The sequence below is a fragment of the Atractosteus spatula genome, chromosome 3 (assembly GCF_055471065.1).
Source record: "Atractosteus spatula isolate fAtrSpa1 chromosome 3, fAtrSpa1.hap1, whole genome shotgun sequence".
Classification (NCBI taxonomy): domain Eukaryota; kingdom Metazoa; phylum Chordata; class Actinopteri; order Semionotiformes; family Lepisosteidae; genus Atractosteus; species Atractosteus spatula.
In genome coordinates this window covers 68,755,160-68,771,331 of record NC_142708.1, presented here as the reverse complement: position 1 = coordinate 68,771,331, position 16,172 = coordinate 68,755,160, and the positions used below count along the sequence as shown (strand labels likewise).

General features: G+C 50.7%; 4 protein-coding genes across 6 annotated transcripts; all 4 read right to left on the bottom strand.

Moving 5' to 3' along the window:
- Positions 1-1,819: 1,819 nt before the first annotated feature.
- LOC148838430 (zona pellucida sperm-binding protein 4-like) lies at positions 1,820-3,751 on the bottom strand. 2 transcript variants are annotated; one of them, XM_088911257.1, is made up of 9 exons: positions 3,538-3,751; positions 3,275-3,462; positions 3,100-3,197; positions 2,896-3,023; positions 2,629-2,818; positions 2,394-2,541; positions 2,242-2,317; positions 2,036-2,158; positions 1,820-1,971 (listed from the first exon to the last, which is right to left on the bottom strand). In XM_088911257.1, exons 1-9 carry the CDS (start codon positions 3,749-3,751, stop codon positions 1,820-1,822), a joined length of 1,317 nt encoding a protein of 438 aa, XP_088767383.1. The 2 variants fall into 2 exon arrangements, with proteins under 2 accessions (XP_088767383.1, XP_088767384.1); XM_088911258.1 differs by having other exon boundaries at positions 1,820-1,956.
- Positions 3,752-5,665: 1,914 nt separating this feature from the next.
- On the bottom strand, positions 5,666-7,691 carry LOC148838429 (zona pellucida sperm-binding protein 3-like). The gene is made up of 9 exons (XM_088911555.1): positions 7,329-7,691; positions 7,140-7,258; positions 6,961-7,064; positions 6,701-6,878; positions 6,502-6,619; positions 6,293-6,378; positions 6,093-6,211; positions 5,868-5,993; positions 5,666-5,781 (listed from the first exon to the last, which is right to left on the bottom strand). The coding sequence occupies exons 1-9, from the start codon at positions 7,689-7,691 to the stop codon at positions 5,666-5,668; spliced, it is 1,329 nt and encodes a 442-aa protein (XP_088767681.1).
- A 2,290-nt stretch (positions 7,692-9,981) lies between these two features.
- On the bottom strand, positions 9,982-11,913 carry LOC148838428 (zona pellucida sperm-binding protein 4-like). Of its 2 annotated transcripts, none has more exons than XM_088911229.1 (9): positions 11,700-11,913; positions 11,437-11,624; positions 11,262-11,359; positions 11,058-11,185; positions 10,791-10,980; positions 10,556-10,703; positions 10,404-10,479; positions 10,198-10,320; positions 9,982-10,133 (listed from the first exon to the last, which is right to left on the bottom strand). In XM_088911229.1, exons 1-9 carry the CDS (start codon positions 11,911-11,913, stop codon positions 9,982-9,984), a joined length of 1,317 nt encoding a protein of 438 aa, XP_088767355.1. The 2 variants fall into 2 exon arrangements, with proteins under 2 accessions (XP_088767355.1, XP_088767356.1); XM_088911230.1 differs by having other exon boundaries at positions 9,982-10,118.
- A 1,914-nt stretch (positions 11,914-13,827) lies between these two features.
- LOC148838427 (zona pellucida sperm-binding protein 3-like) lies at positions 13,828-15,853 on the bottom strand. Its single transcript, XM_088911512.1, has 9 exons — positions 15,491-15,853; positions 15,302-15,420; positions 15,123-15,226; positions 14,863-15,040; positions 14,664-14,781; positions 14,455-14,540; positions 14,255-14,373; positions 14,030-14,155; positions 13,828-13,943 (listed from the first exon to the last, which is right to left on the bottom strand). Exons 1-9 carry the CDS (start codon positions 15,851-15,853, stop codon positions 13,828-13,830), a joined length of 1,329 nt encoding a protein of 442 aa, XP_088767638.1.
- Positions 15,854-16,172: the final 319 nt, after the last annotated feature.

The following is a 16,172-nucleotide window of genomic DNA, read 5'->3' as shown; positions in this document are numbered from 1 at the left end:
TTTGAAAATCATGGGAGCTGTTTTTAATAAGCTGCTGAGTAAAGAATATTGGAATCTTTCTGCTGTCGGTATTGTGAATATAGTTGACCCTTACCTGAGTGAAAACAGGACATAAAGAAAGGGTTTCAGAAATCAAACCAAACTTTATTCCCGTGCTTACAGTCTGGGTAATTGGAGACTGCGCTGCTCTGCTTCCTATGGTGATATACGGGTTTTTCGCACGAAGCCGTATTGAGCAGTTTCAAAAAACTTTTTTATCAAAAAAGATCATTAGCTCACTGATAGTTTGATGTAGAGGCTGTGGAAATTTCCACAAGTCGTGCTCTTTAAAATGCATTTGGTTTGAAGGCGTTCTGTGCTTCCATTGCGAAGATATGGACAAAAGAATATTCGTGCGTGGTCAGAAAAAGTGATAAAAACGACAATATGAAGGCTGTTAAAACAGTCACAATGTACTTTATACACAAAGCAAGTGTTTTCGTAACCCTAGGAGGTTTCGTGAAAGCGATACAGGCGTGCCAAAACCGTTTTCGAACTTCAAGCTAACTTTACCCCGGTCAGTTACCCTAGGACGCTGGCTGTATTTTGTGGTACGTACATCTAATATTTCCTGTTAGAGCTTTTGCCTGCTGACCACCAGATGTTGAGAATGATCTGATCAGAGGTGAACTAGTGAGAAAAGATAAGACCTGGTCCGAAAACGTCTCACTTTACATACAGTACATCATAAGATCTCATTATTGACTTCTTACTTAAATGTCTTATTAGGATATGCCTGCTGTTATTCCTTACAAATTGTATTTCTAAAACCTTCTAAATCAGCGAACTCTACTTCCTCGTTTATTTTCGTCGGAGTGTTTCTCCTTTGTGGCGGTTGATATGTAGGAAAGGTTTGCACAAATGATTTCAATGAATTTGCCGAAAATGAGATATTTCGTGGATTGAATGTGTCGCTCTAGTGAAAAGACAAACTCGTAGTGATACAGTATTTCCTTCTCCAGATCTGTGTGCAGTGACGACACGTGTTTTGTCCCCCAGCTGTGTCCCAGTGGAAATGTTGGTTGTGGGGACTACTGGAGTAAATGGCTTTACTTTAAGTCTTGACGATAGCACACACACATTGTCATTTGAAGTCGATTTAGAGAGCTGGACTGATCTGAAGAGTGTCTATTGGGTTGGACTCCTGACTAGTGTACATTCCGGGGGAGTTTGCATGTTCAGTTATGCTAGGAACTGGCTCATCTCCACCACTTTTATTGGACTCAGGCTGTAGAGAAGTGGGTGAAAGTTACAACCATTTTGTTCATGCACAGCACTAGTCCCCAAGTTAAATCATGGTTTAATTTTTGCTTTGACAGGTAGCTGAAGGAAAAACTAATTGTAATCAAACTAGAAATGTTTGGCTGGCTGGGTCCTGGTGTGTTGTTCTAAAGAAGTAGAACAGGAGGGCGTGGGCTGAACTCACTCAGAAGGGAATGGGAGCGGGAGCTAGTTTGTCAACTTGCGCACGGGGCTGAGAATGAAAGAGGAATTGTTTATGAGCCCTATAGCCCTGATGAGCCCCCCCCCCACTTTGGTCTTCCAAAGTGCAGTCAATTAGAACCCAGGCCCGTTGAAGGAATATCATTAAGACCACAGCCTCCAAGAAAAAGCATTGGCCAAGGACTAGTGCAAGTACTTGTCTATGAAAGATGGAAAAACACTGCCATTGAAGAGGCTTACAGGGACATCTTCACATAGACACTGAACTACAGCACTTCATGCTGACGGAAGAGGGAAGCATCCAAAACAGTACACAAGGGAGTTCAGAACAAGGCCTTTATTCATACTCCAGATTCAGCTTGGTATTCTGGATGCGAGGTCTAGATCTCCACACAGCCACCAACACCAGAGAAGAGACCACAAGCACAGTGGAGGCAGCTACTACCGGCAGCCCATAGCTCAGGAACCGGGGTGCTGTGGAGAGAAGAGCTTTAGTGAGGGGTCAGACACAGGGAACAGGATCAGACACTCAGCCTCCATCCCCCTCCCTCACCTTCAGGATGGGAATCCAGCTGATCCAGAGCTGGAAGCTCAGATCCAACCAGGATCACTTCCCCACTGGACACCAGCACAGTTTCTCTGGAGGAGTCCTCTGCCACGCGAGCAACAGCTCTTCCTGCAAGAGGACAGGACAACAGCATCAGGAAAGGATACACACAGCTGACTGGCACACAACCGCCCCGTCCCGACAGAACTCACTCCTCCTGCCACAGGTGGGCACACAGCGCTCAGTAGCAGTCGGCTGGCACACTGCTGCACTACAGTGGATGAACACCTGGAGAGAGCAGAGCAAGGGTCACTGCACAGCCCAGGACCAGCCACCACCTCCTTCCCCACAAGCTGCTCCCTACCTTCTCCATCAGAGGCACCTGAGAGGCAGGATCCACAAAAGTGAACATCTGAATCATGAAGCGCTGGTAGTGCGTTGGGTACGGCAGCCCTGAGGAGCCACCCACAGGGATCAAGGTGGTCCGGTAGTTGTCACCTCTGTAGGGACACCTGCAAGGACAGCAACAGGGAGGGTGAGCTCTTCCACAAGGGGACACTACAGAGACAAGCCAGTCGGAGCCACAGGGGTCAGGTTACCCAGCAACCAGAAGGCTCCAGCTGGGCTGGCTGAGAGGACTGGGAGTGGAAGTGGCCCAGCAGTCCCCCAGGGTCAGGACAATGTTGGGGTCAGTCCTGTTCAAGATGTGGACCTCCACATACACAGGATCCCGCAGCACCTTGGTCACAGGGTAGTCCAGGTCACTGTAGTAGGAGTCATACAGCTCTCCTGAGGACGAGAGCAGCAGCGGGGTTCAGCAGGAGCCCCACACACTCGGCTCACACAGCCCAAGGCCTGACAGCTACCTCTTGCAATCCTGAGCTCCACACGGAGAGGTCCTGGAGACACTGCCGGAGGGGGCGGGGAGACCGTGTAGACCACAGCCTGCACTGGAACAAGGTCATCGTCTGCATACCTGCACTGGAAGAACAGCCTGGAGAGAGAGAAGCAGGCAGTCATGGGATCCAGCAAGACCAGAGCACTCTGGGAAGCAGCAGCCGCTCACTCACTTGTAGAAACTGTCCCTTGTGATGGAGCCAGCAGGTCCCCCAATCACAGCAAAGGTTGAGGACATCATGTTCTCATACACCACGGCACCACCTTCAATCTGGAGGAAGGACACATGAACAAGGTCAGGAATCCCCACAGGAACAACATCCTCAGCTGAAGGATCAAGCCCCTCACCTTCATGCTGGTGCCACAGGCACTGACTGGGAACTGGAACATGGCAAAGCCAGCAGTGGTGCCAACAGGGCCACAGGGGGCACTCCTGCCCCCCTGCAGGCTGACTGAATCCAGGCTCAGCTGAGGGCTGGTGGCATTCCTGGACACGACCACCACAAACTGGCCATCCCTGGTGCACTGGACAGTCACTGGAGGAAAGCAAGAGCTGGTAAACCAAGCCCGTTAAGCTCATCATAGAAGATGCTCAAGATCCAAAAACCCACCTTCATTCCCATAGTAACAGCGATTTTGGCTGGACGGATCAAAGCAGCAATTTTTAGCTTCACAGTCACTTTTACCGATAGTCAAGTCACCACATGCTATCTTGTCACTGTCATTAACCAGGCACTTCTGAACCTGAGCTAAAGAACAATCCAACGATAGCAAAAACAACACAATGTACAACCCCATCCTCCCTCTGCTCATTGACTTCTCCATCGTGAAACTCGCCGAGGAACTGCAGACAAGCGGCGCTCAGCTCCTGAAATACTCGCTGCGCCCTGATTGGCTGAGGGCGGCGATTGGAGGGCTGTAGCGCGCGCACGAGGACTTCGGACACTCAGAGCGACACCCGAGTCAGCTGATTCATCACGGAGCGTCCTGTTCGACTGGAACGAGCTATCGCGAGGCTTAGACTAATATCTCAACACGATGTGTTTGACCTCTTATCGAGTAAAGAGCTGCATCCGTCTCTAAGCGCTCTGTGCCATCAGCCGATTCAGAGAAGAACTGACGGTACAGAGGAGCGGTATAAACAGAGATGTGCAGTTTGGGATATTTTCGGTTGGTTCACTTTCTGGTTATATGCCAAAAAAAATCCGGTTTTCAGTTTTTAACTGATAGAAATACCAATGCACACTAGCTTCATCGTTGGCAGTGATATTCATGTACAGATGTAAATAATAAAAGGGGCATACAGCTGCTCTTACAGTCATCCAAACGAGGAGTCTCTTGCATTGTCTTGGAAAAACAAGCACGCAGAGGCAGAAGCATTACACTCCAAAGACGTTTTGCTGGCACGTTCAAATTAGTGAGTTACGGAGATTGTGACCGAGACAGACGAGCTGTTCGGTACAGTTGAGTTTTTCTGCCTTGTGTCATTCGTATTCTACAGTTTTTCCCTAAACACTGAAACCAGCGAAGTTTTGCAATTTCCCCCTGAAAGAGCAGAAGTCTAGCTTACAAATATGTGCTGTTAATACACTACGTTAGCGTTCACGTTTGATCAATTACAATATTTTAGCTAACAAAAATATAAACGAATGTTCTACTCAAAAACTACTGTGGTGGACAGCAGCTTCAAATGATCAATTTCAAATGAACGGAGCACATTTTGGTTTTAGGGATGTAAAGGGCTTTATCGTTTTAGCGATTCCGTCCACATGGAGCATCACATGTCTAGTTCGCGATTAATGTCTGTATTCACTTTTATGAGGCGCTTTAGAATAGCGGTACTTTCAGATTGTTTTAAACACAGTATTGCTCATCGGCCACTGGAAATTGGCCTTTGCCGTTAAGCCGGCGATACGGCCCCTTTTGGACCGTTATGTTGAGCAAGAAAAACCCAGACATTTTGCGCTTTAAACAAACACGTCGAGGAAAAGACCAAACTTCATTAAAGGGCACCGTTAATTACGGCAATAGGGAAAAGGCCATGGTGTGGTGGACTAATAATGCACGTGTTTAGATCCTGTAATCTTTTCCTTGGCCGTTTTAAAAGCCTATAAACCTGTTCATCTTTAAAATAGGATTTATGTCCAACTAACGTACAGCGCAAGTACAACACGCTTGATTTAGGATGCTGGGTACATATGCTGAAGCCTTTTACGTCGAGTTCACATACTGCTTTCCCAACGAAGTATTGGCGGTGCCCGTTTCTCCTCTTCGCGGAATAGGGGACCTTCGGAGATGCGAGAGTTGATAAATTCATCCATTGCCTTAAAGGCATGGAGGGGCTCTCGTTCTGGCAGCCGACATCAAAGAACTCCTGCCTGTGGCGCCGTTTTAAAACCTGTACGATCCGATACGTCACGGCTCAGGCTGCTCCCGTTTCCTGAAGAGAGCCCTGCTTTTCCCGGGAAGAACGCAGACACTGGACTCGGTCACTCCCAGGGTATTTTTACTAGTGATTTCAGTTGCTATGCTACAGTCTGGGAGAAGCAATACCGAACTGACACTTTCTACCCAACTGCTTGCTTGAGCAGCTGACCACCCTCAGTGTGCAGAAGCAGGAATCCTAGACAGTACTGCATTCCCACCCAACTTCACCAGTCCCCAAAACTCCCCTTAGGAAAGAAGCAGCTCCGTACAAGAGACACTTTGCAAACCAGTTTATTCCTCATTCACATCAAGTCAGTTCATGGGTTTGTGTTGCTTCCTCCTGTGCAGGACTGTCCCCAGCAGAGCAGCACAGACCAGCCCCACAGCAGTCACCACACCAGCCAGGATCACAGCCTCCACAGGCAGGCCTGGAAAGAAAGCACAGAGGAGCCTCAGCAAGTGGGCACTGCCACAGAGAGGGGCCAGCTGACATGACAGCACCTCCTGCCAGTACCTGCGGCTTTGTCCTCCTCTGCTCTTAGCTGGGAGCTCTGGCCTTCTGCCTCCACTGGCCTCTCAGCAACCTGCTCTTGCAGCACAAGCACGGGACCAACAGTGGCATCAGCTCCCCACTCAGGAGCTGCAACAAGAGCAGGACAAGCCTGGCTGTAGACCACTTCTTGACCCCCACTACCCTGAGGAGATCCATGCCATGAGTGGCAGAGGAAGGGTGCCTTACCCCCTGTAGAAGCCAGGTCCCTCCTGCTCCTGCCACCCCAATACCTGGATCGTACAGTAGGCACACAGCTGGAGTCACAGCAGCTGCAGACCTGGTCACTCCCATCCACTGATCTCCACCTACAGCAGGGACACAGGGTCAGAGCAGCTCCCTCAACTGAGCACCAGCTGGACACAGCAGCTCCCTGCCTCCTCACTGACCTGCTGCCCTCAGTGTAGCAGTCCTTGTTCAGGGGGTCCACACTCTGGGAAGCAGGAGTCACCTTCAGGTGGCAGGTGATGTAGATCTGCCAAGAGCACGAGTGGATCAAGCTACACCCAGGCCTCCATCTTGGGCTTGTAATGGACATGCTGTTCTCACAACCGGCACAAACCCATGAAAGCAGAAGGGATCAGGATCAAGTACTCACTGAGCTCCTGGCATCCTGATAGAACCTGAAGGCATCCAGCTTCATCTGCAGCTTGGTGTCCTGGGTTCTTGGCATGAACCGCGAGCTGGAGCCTGTGGATTTGGCATCAGTCAGGCACCTGAAAGGAGAGAAGGCAGTGTAGAACTGGAGAGACGGCAGGCAGTGTTCACTAGCTCAAGCCACCCGAGGTCACACCCACCCATAGTTCGCAATGAAGGAGTAGCTGGGAGTGGAGGTCTGGTCAGGGACCAAGGTGGCCACACAGCTGTCCACAAAGAGCCGCAGGGGTTGGTGGTTGGCCTGGGTGACGGAGGCTTCGATGTTCAGGACGTCCCCCAGGTAGAACACATTGGAGGACCTCCGGGAGCTCCAGTCATCTGGATGAGAAGGGAACCCCAATCTCAAGCACACATCCCATTGACCCAACTACACCGTGACTCGTCTCAGGGGGAGACCTACCACTCATGAGGCTCAGGGAGAAGTCCAGCAGATCCTCAGCAGACTTGGTGGAGGTGTAGGGGACCCAGGTGGGCTTCAGGGCATTGCTGCTCACATTGTAGAGCCTAGCAGACAGGAGGCAGGTGTCAGCAGGGAGTCAAGCTCCAGGCAGTCAGCCCTGCTGCTCCTCCAGGACTCACCTCATGTAGTGACACTCGATACCCACAACAGCGCCATTCGTTCTCACTATGGGGGTGTTGGCCACTGGCTTCGGGGTGTAGTGGAGAGAGAAGCCGTACACCAGTTGCTCATCCACGGTCTAGACAGATCACAGATCCAGTCACCCAACAGCCGAGAACCAAAAGCAGCCCAACCGCAGAACCACTTACCGTCAGCACACTGCGACACGCCTGCAGCTCAGCCTCGAAGATCAGGAGCTGCGCCGCGGTGTCCTGCCGGGTGACCGCACAGTCTCCCAGGCTGAGATCCGAGGCGTTGATCAGCTGCCCCGTGCCGAACAGGTCCGTCTTGACCTGCACCACGATCGTACTCTCCCCGCACTGCGCCGACACAGCCCGGATAACCTGCTGCTTCTGCTGCCGCGGCAGCAGAGGCGAGTCCAGAAAGGCGACCCCCTTGCGCCTGATGCCGGATTGGACGTTAGCGCGGGCGCGCCATTGCGCAGCGTCACACAGAACTGCGAGGAACAGCAAGGTCAACAGCCGAAAGGAAAGACCACTAGAAAACCCCATCTCGAAATGAAAACACCTCGCAAAACCACGATACCTGCTGTTTGCGAGCTCCTTCCTTTTAAAGCCACCGAGACTTTCGCACGTGATGACGTTCAGGTTCGCAGAGTGAAGATTTTCACGAGGACCCGAACTCTGTCCGCTCACACGCAGGAGGACAGGATATTGAATCAACCCCGTGGAAAAGCCGTTATAGTTCAAGTGAAGGAGGATCATGGAGACTAATTTCTCCTGAAAAGACGGGTCATTGTTTACAGTGAATACTTACGGTTAAACACCGGGGTAAAGTTAGCTTGAAGTTCGAAGACGATTTTGGCACGCCTGTAGCGTTTTCACGACACCTCTTAGGTCACCGAGCTATTGGCTTGTGAACAGCACTCCCCTATCCCAGTGCATAGTGCCACATTAAATAGAAGCACGAGAAAAAGAGAGTCAGAACGCAAAGCTGTGTCGGTCTTCTGTGTCAAAAATCGGTTTGAAAATCATGGGAGCTGTTTTTAATAAGCTGCTGAGTAAAGAATATTGGAATCTTTCTGCTGTCGGTATTGTGAATATAGTTGACCCTTACCTGAGTGAAAACAGGACATAAAGAAAGGGTTTCAGAAATCAAACCAAACTTTATTCCCGTGCTTACAGTCTGGGTAATTGGAGACTGCGCTGCTCTGCTTCCTATGGTGATATACGGGTTTTTCGCACGAAGCCGTATTGAGCAGTTTCAAAAAACTTTTTTATCAAAAAAGATCATTAGCTCACTGATAGTTTGATGTAGAGGCTGTGGAAATTTCCACAAGTCGTGCTCTTTAAAATGCATTTGGTTTGAAGGCGTTCTGTGCTTCCATTGCGAAGATATGGACAAAAGAATATTCGTGCGTGGTCAGAAAAAGTGATAAAAACGACAATATGAAGGCTGTTAAAACAGTCACAATGTACTTTATACACAAAGCAAGTGTTTTCGTAACCCTAGGAGGTTTCGTGAAAGCGATACAGGCGTGCCAAAACCGTTTTCGAACTTCAAGCTAACTTTACCCCGGTCAGTTACCCTAGGACGCTGGCTGTATTTTGTGGTACGTACATCTAATATTTCCTGTTAGAGCTTTTGCCTGCTGACCACCAGATGTTGAGAATGATCTGATCAGAGGTGAACTAGTGAGAAAAGATAAGACCTGGTCCGAAAACGTCTCACTTTACATACAGTACATCATAAGATCTCATTATTGACTTCTTACTTAAATGTCTTATTAGGATATGCCTGCTGTTATTCCTTACAAATTGTATTTCTAAAACCTTCTAAATCAGCGAACTCTACTTCCTCGTTTATTTTCGTCGAAGTGTTTCTCCTTTGTGGCGGTTGATATGTAGGAAAGGTTTGCACAAATGATTTCAATGAATTTGCCGAAAATGAGATATTTCGTGGATTGAATGTGTCGCTCTAGTGAAAAGACAAACTCGTAGTGATACAGTATTTCCTTCTCCAGATCTGTGTGCAGTGACGACACGTGTTTTGTCCCCCAGCTGTGTCCCAGTGGAAATGTTGGTTGTGGGGACTACTGGAGTAAATGGCTTTACTTTAAGTCTTGACGATAGCACACACACATTGTCATTTGAAGTCGATTTAGAGAGCTGGACTGATCTGAAGAGTGTCTATTGGGTTGGACTCCTGACTAGTGTACATTCCGGGGGAGTTTGCATGTTCAGTTATGCTAGGAACTGGCTCATCTCCACCACTTTTATTGGACTCAGGCTGTAGAGAAGTGGGTGAAAGTTACAACCATTTTGTTCATGCACAGCACTAGTCCCCAAGTTAAATCATGGTTTAATTTTTGCTTTGACAGGTAGCTGAAGGAAAAACTAATTGTAATCAAACTAGAAATGTTTGGCTGGCTGGGTCCTGGTGTGTTGTTCTAAAGAAGTAGAACAGGAGGGCGTGGGCTGAACTCACTCAGAAGGGAATGGGAGCGGGAGCTAGTTTGTCAACTTGCGCACGGGGCTGAGAATGAAAGAGGAATTGTTTATGAGCCCTATAGCCCTGATGAGCCCCCCCCCCACTTTGGTCTTCCAAAGTGCAGTCAATTAGAACCCAGGCCCGTTGAAGGAATATCATTAAGACCACAGCCTCCAAGAAAAAGCATTGGCCAAGAACTAGTGCAAGTACTTGTCTATGAAAGATGGAAAAACACTGCCATTGAAGAGGCTTACAGGGACATCTTCACATAGACACTGAACTACAGCACTTCATGCTGACGGAAGAGGGAAGCATCCAAAACAGTACACAAGGGAGTTCAGAACAAGGCCTTTATTCATACTCCAGATTCAGCTTGGTATTCTGGATGCGAGGTCTAGATCTCCACACAGCCACCAACACCAGAGAAGAGACCACAAGCACAGTGGAGGCAGCTACTACCGGCAGCCCATAGCTCAGGAACCGGGGTGCTGTGGAGAGAAGAGCTTTAGTGAGGGGTCAGACACAGGGAACAGGATCAGACACTCAGCCTCCATCCCCCTCCCTCACCTTCAGGATGGGAATCCAGCTGATCCAGAGCTGGAAGCTCAGATCCAACCAGGATCACTTCCCCACTGGACACCAGCACAGTTTCTCTGGAGGAGTCCTCTGCCACGCGAGCAACAGCTCTTCCTGCAAGAGGACAGGACAACAGCATCAGGAAAGGATACACACAGCTGACTGGCACACAACCGCCCCGTCCCGACAGAACTCACTCCTCCTGCCACAGGTGGGCACACAGCGCTCAGTAGCAGTCGGCTGGCACACTGCTGCACTACAGTGGATGAACACCTGGAGAGAGCAGAGCAAGGGTCACTGCACAGCCCAGGACCAGCCACCACCTCCTTCCCCACAAGCTGCTCCCTACCTTCTCCATCAGAGGCACCTGAGAGGCAGGATCCACAAAAGTGAACATCTGAATCATGAAGCGCTGGTAGTGCGTTGGGTACGGCAGCCCTGAGGAGCCACCCACAGGGATCAAGGTGGTCCGGTAGTTGTCACCTCTGTAGGGACACCTGCAAGGACAGCAACAGGGAGGGTGAGCTCTTCCACAAGGGGACACTACAGAGACAAGCCAGTCGGAGCCACAGGGGTCAGGTTACCCAGCAACCAGAAGGCTCCAGCTGGGCTGGCTGAGAGGACTGGGAGTGGAAGTGGCCCAGCAGTCCCCCAGGGTCAGGACAATGTTGGGGTCAGTCCTGTTCAAGATGTGGACCTCCACATACACAGGATCCCGCAGCACCTTGGTCACAGGGTAGTCCAGGTCACTGTAGTAGGAGTCATACAGCTCTCCTGAGGACGAGAGCAGCAGCGGGGTTCAGCAGGAGCCCCACACACTCGGCTCACACAGCCCAAGGCCTGACAGCTACCTCTTGCAATCCTGAGCTCCACACGGAGAGGTCCTGGAGACACTGCCGGAGGGGGCGGGGAGACCGTGTAGACCACAGCCTGCACTGGAACAAGGTCATCGTCTGCATACCTGCACTGGAAGAACAGCCTGGAGAGAGAGAAGCAGGCAGTCATGGGATCCAGCAAGACCAGAGCACTCTGGGAAGCAGCAGCCGCTCACTCACTTGTAGAAACTGTCCCTTGTGATGGAGCCAGCAGGTCCCCCAATCACAGCAAAGGTTGAGGACATCATGTTCTCATACACCACGGCACCACCTTCAATCTGGAGGAAGGACACATGAACAAGGTCAGGAATCCCCACAGGAACAACATCCTCAGCTGAAGGATCAAGCCCCTCACCTTCATGCTGGTGCCACAGGCACTGACTGGGAACTGGAACATGGCAAAGCCAGCAGTGGTGCCAACAGGGCCACAGGGGGCACTCCTGCCCCCCTGCAGGCTGACTGAATCCAGGCTCAGCTGAGGGCTGGTGGCATTCCTGGACACGACCACCACAAACTGGCCATCCCTGGTGCACTGGACAGTCACTGGAGGAAAGCAAGAGCTGGTAAACCAAGCCCGTTAAGCTCATCATAGAAGACGCTCAAGATCCAAAAACCCACCTTCATTCCCATAGTAACAGCGATTTTGGCTGGACGGATCAAAGCAGCAATTTTTAGCTTCACAGTCACTTTTACCGATAGTCAAGTCACCACATGCTATCTTGTCACTGTCATTAACCAGGCACTTCTGAACCTGAGCTAAAGAACAATCCAACGATAGCAAAAACAACACAATGTACAACCCCATCCTCCCTCTGCTCATTGACTTCTCCATCGTGAAACTCGCCGAGGAACTGCAGACAAGCGGCGCTCAGCTCCTGAAATACTCGCTGCGCCCTGATTGGCTGAGGGCGGCGATTGGAGGGCTGTAGCGCGCGCACGAGGACTTCGGACACTCAGAGCGACACCCGAGTCAGCTGATTCATCACGGAGCGTCCTGTTCGACTGGAACGAGCTCTCATGCGGGTTAGACTAATATCTCAACACGATGTGTTTGACCTCTTATCGAGTAAAGAGCTGCATCCGTCTCTAAGCGCTCTGTGCCATCAGCCGATTCAGAGAAGAACTGACGGTACAGAGGAGCGGTATAAACAGAGATGTGCAGTTTGGGATATTTTCGGTTGGTTCACTTTCTGGTTATATGCCAAAAAAAATCCGGTTTTCAGTTTTTAACTGATAGAAATACCAATGCACACTAGCTTCATCGTTGGCAGTGATATTCATGTACAGATGTAAATAATAAAAGGGGCATACAGCTGCTCTTACAGTCATCCAAACGAGGAGTCTCTTGCATTGTCTTGGAAAAACAAGCACGCAGAGGCAGAAGCATTACACTCCAAAGACGTTTTGCTGGCACGTTCAAATTAGTGAGTTACGGAGATTGTGACCGAGACAGACGAGCTGTTCGGTACAGTTGAGTTTTTCTGCCTTGTGTCATTCGTATTCTACAGTTTTTCCCTAAACACTGAAACCAGCGAAGTTTTGCAATTTCCCCCTGAAAGAGCAGAAGTCTAGCTTACAAATATGTGCTGTTAATACACTACGTTAGCGTTCACGTTTGATCAATTACAATATTTTAGCTAACAAAAATATAAACGAATGTTCTACTCAAAAACTACTGTGGTGGACAGCAGCTTCAAATGATCAATTTCAAATGAACGGAGCACATTTTGGTTTTAGGGATGTAAAGGGCTTTATCGTTTTAGCGATTCCGTCCACATGGAGCATCACATGTCTAGTTCGCGATTAATGTCTGTATTCACTTTTATGAGGCGCTTTAGAATAGCGGTACTTTCAGATTGTTTTAAACACAGTATTGCTCATCGGCCACTGGAAATTGGCCTTTGCCGTTAAGCCGGCGATACGGCCCCTTTTGGACCGTTATGTTGAGCAAGAAAAACCCAGACATTTTGCGCTTTAAACAAACACGTCGAGGAAAAGACCAAACTTCATTAAAGGGCACCGTTAATTACGGCAATAGGGAAAAGGCCATGGTGTGGTGGACTAATAATGCACGTGTTTAGATCCTGTAATCTTTTCCTTGGCCGTTTTAAAAGCCTATAAACCTGTTCATCTTTAAAATAGGATTTATGTCCAACTAACGTACAGCGCAAGTACAACACGCTTGATTTAGGATGCTGGGTACATATGCTGAAGCCTTTTACGTCGAGTTCACATACTGCTTTCCCAACGAAGTATTGGCGGTGCCCGTTTCTCCTCTTCGCGGAATAGGGGACCTTCGGAGATGCGAGAGTTGATAAATTCATCCATTGCCTTAAAGGCATGGAGGGGCTCTCGTTCTGGCAGCCGACATCAAAGAACTCCTGCCTGTGGCGCCGTTTTAAAACCTGTACGATCCGATACGTCACGGCTCAGGCTGCTCCCGTTTCCTGAAGAGAGCCCTGCTTTTCCCGGGAAGAACGCAGACACTGGACTCGGTCACTCCCAGGGTATTTTTACTAGTGATTTCAGTTGCTATGCTACAGTCTGGGAGAAGCAATACCGAACTGACACTTTCTACCCAACTGCTTGCTTGAGCAGCTGACCACCCTCAGTGTGCAGAAGCAGGAATCCTAGACAGTACTGCATTCCCACCCAACTTCACCAGTCCCCAAAACTCCCCTTAGGAAAGAAGCAGCTCCGTACAAGAGACACTTTGCAAACCAGTTTATTCCTCATTCACATCAAGTCAGTTCATGGGTTTGTGTTGCTTCCTCCTGTGCAGGACTGTCCCCAGCAGAGCAGCACAGACCAGCCCCACAGCAGTCACCACACCAGCCAGGATCACAGCCTCCACAGGCAGGCCTGGAAAGAAAGCACAGAGGAGCCTCAGCAAGTGGGCACTGCCACAGAGAGGGGCCAGCTGACATGACAGCACCTCCTGCCAGTACCTGCGGCTTTGTCCTCCTCTGCTCTTAGCTGGGAGCTCTGGCCTTCTGCCTCCACTGGCCTCTCAGCAACCTGCTCTTGCAGCACAAGCACGGGACCAACAGTGGCATCAGCTCCCCACTCAGGAGCTGCAACAAGAGCAGGACAAGCCTGGCTGTAGACCACTTCTTGACCCCCACTACCCTGAGGAGATCCATGCCATGAGTGGCAGAGGAAGGGTGCCTTACCCCCTGTAGAAGCCAGGTCCCTCCTGCTCCTGCCACCCCAATACCTGGATCGTACAGTAGGCACACAGCTGGAGTCACAGCAGCTGCAGACCTGGTCACTCCCATCCACTGATCTCCACCTACAGCAGGGACACAGGGTCAGAGCAGCTCCCTCAACTGAGCACCAGCTGGACACAGCAGCTCCCTGCCTCCTCACTGACCTGCTGCCCTCAGTGTAGCAGTCCTTGTTCAGGGGGTCCACACTCTGGGAAGCAGGAGTCACCTTCAGGTGGCAGGTGATGTAGATCTGCCAAGAGCACGAGTGGATCAAGCTACACCCAGGCCTCCATCTTGGGCTTGTAATGGACATGCTGTTCTCACAACCGGCACAAACCCATGAAAGCAGAAGGGATCAGGATCAAGTACTCACTGAGCTCCTGGCATCCTGATAGAACCTGAAGGCATCCAGCTTCATCTGCAGCTTGGTGTCCTGGGTTCTTGGCATGAACCGCGAGCTGGAGCCTGTGGATTTGGCATCAGTCAGGCACCTGAAAGGAGAGAAGGCAGTGTAGAACTGGAGAGACGGCAGGCAGTGTTCACTAGCTCAAGCCACCCGAGGTCACACCCACCCATAGTTCGCAATGAAGGAGTAGCTGGGAGTGGAGGTCTGGTCAGGGACCAAGGTGGCCACACAGCTGTCCACAAAGAGCCGCAGGGGTTGGTGGTTGGCCTGGGTGACGGAGGCTTCGATGTTCAGGACGTCCCCCAGGTAGAACACATTGGAGGACCTCCGGGAGCTCCAGTCATCTGGATGAGAAGGGAACCCCAATCTCAAGCACACATCCCATTGACCCAACTACACCGTGACTCGTCTCAGGGGGAGACCTACCACTCATGAGGCTCAGGGAGAAGTCCAGCAGATCCTCAGCAGACTTGGTGGAGGTGTAGGGGACCCAGGTGGGCTTCAGGGCATTGCTGCTCACATTGTAGAGCCTAGCAGACAGGAGGCAGGTGTCAGCAGGGAGTCAAGCTCCAGGCAGTCAGCCCTGCTGCTCCTCCAGGACTCACCTCATGTAGTGACACTCGATACCCACAACAGCGCCATTCGTTCTCACTATGGGGGTGTTGGCCACCGGCTTCGGGGTGTAGTGGAGAGAGAAGCCGTACACCAGTTGCTCATCCACGGTCTAGACAGATCACAGATCCAGTCACCCAACAGCCGAGAACCAAAAGCAGCCCAACCGCAGAACCACTTACCGTCAGCACACTGCGACACGCCTGCAGCTCAGCCTCGAAGATCAGGAGCTGCGCCGCGGTGTCCTGCCGGGTGACCGCACAGTCTCCCAGGCTGAGATCCGAGGCGTTGATCAGCTGCCCCGTGCCGAACAGGTCCGTCTTGACCTGCACCACGATCGTACTCTCCCCGCACTGCGCCGACACAGCCCGGATAACCTGCTGCTTCTGCTGCCGCGGCAGCAGAGGCGAGTCCAGAAAGGCGACCCCCTTGCGCCTGATGCCGGATTGGACGTTAGCGCGGGCGCGCCATTGCGCAGCGTCACACAGAACTGCGAGGAACAGCAAGGTCAACAGCCGAAAGGAAAGACCACTAGAAAACCCCATCTCGAAATGAAAACACCTCGCAAAACCACGATACCTGCTGTTTGCGAGCTCCTTCCTTTTAAAGCCACCGAGACTTTCGCACGTGATGACGTTCAGGTTCGCAGAGTGAAGATTTTCACGAGGACCCGAACTCTGTCAGCTCACACGCAGGAGGACAGGATATTGAATCAACCCCGTGGAAAAGCCGTTATAGTTCAAGTGAAGGAGGATCATGGAGACTAATTTCTCCTGAAAAGACGGGTCATTGTTTACAGTGAATACTTACGGTTAAACACCGGGGTAAAGTTAGCTTGAAGTTAGAAGACGATTTTGGCACGCC

What these genes read in the sequence shown, in the direction of transcription:
- LOC148838430 (XM_088911257.1), bottom strand. Translation starts at nt 3,751, where the DNA reads ATGGAGAAGTCAATGAGCAGAGGGAGGATGGGGTTGTACATTGTGTTG. An exon ending in GGAGCTCAGGATTGCAAGAG is followed by an intron (nt 2,819 to 2,895) that starts GTAGCTGTCAGG and finishes TCTCGTCCTCAG; the next exon opens with GAGAGCTGTATGACTCCTAC. An exon ending in TGGAGCCTTCTGGTTGCTGG is followed by an intron (nt 2,542 to 2,628) that starts GTAACCTGACCC and finishes CTGTCCTTGCAG; the next exon opens with GTGTCCCTACAGAGGTGACA.
- LOC148838429 (XM_088911555.1), bottom strand. Translation starts at nt 7,691, where the DNA reads ATGGGGTTTTCTAGTGGTCTTTCCTTTCGGCTGTTGACCTTGCTGTTC. An exon ending in GGACCTGGCTTCTACAGGGG is followed by an intron (nt 5,994 to 6,092) that starts GTAAGGCACCCT and finishes CTCTTGTTGCAG; the next exon opens with CTCCTGAGTGGGGAGCTGAT. An exon ending in AGAGGAGGACAAAGCCGCAG is followed by an intron (nt 5,782 to 5,867) that starts GTACTGGCAGGA and finishes CTTTCTTTCCAG; the next exon opens with GCCTGCCTGTGGAGGCTGTG.
- LOC148838428 (XM_088911229.1), bottom strand. Translation starts at nt 11,913, where the DNA reads ATGGAGAAGTCAATGAGCAGAGGGAGGATGGGGTTGTACATTGTGTTG. An exon ending in TGGAGCCTTCTGGTTGCTGG is followed by an intron (nt 10,704 to 10,790) that starts GTAACCTGACCC and finishes CTGTCCTTGCAG; the next exon opens with GTGTCCCTACAGAGGTGACA. An exon ending in GCCCACCTGTGGCAGGAGGA is followed by an intron (nt 10,321 to 10,403) that starts GTGAGTTCTGTC and finishes GTCCTCTTGCAG; the next exon opens with GAAGAGCTGTTGCTCGCGTG.
- LOC148838427 (XM_088911512.1), bottom strand. Translation starts at nt 15,853, where the DNA reads ATGGGGTTTTCTAGTGGTCTTTCCTTTCGGCTGTTGACCTTGCTGTTC. An exon ending in CGTGTCGCAGTGTGCTGACG is followed by an intron (nt 15,421 to 15,490) that starts GTAAGTGGTTCT and finishes TGATCTGTCTAG; the next exon opens with ACCGTGGATGAGCAACTGGT. An exon ending in AGAGGAGGACAAAGCCGCAG is followed by an intron (nt 13,944 to 14,029) that starts GTACTGGCAGGA and finishes CTTTCTTTCCAG; the next exon opens with GCCTGCCTGTGGAGGCTGTG.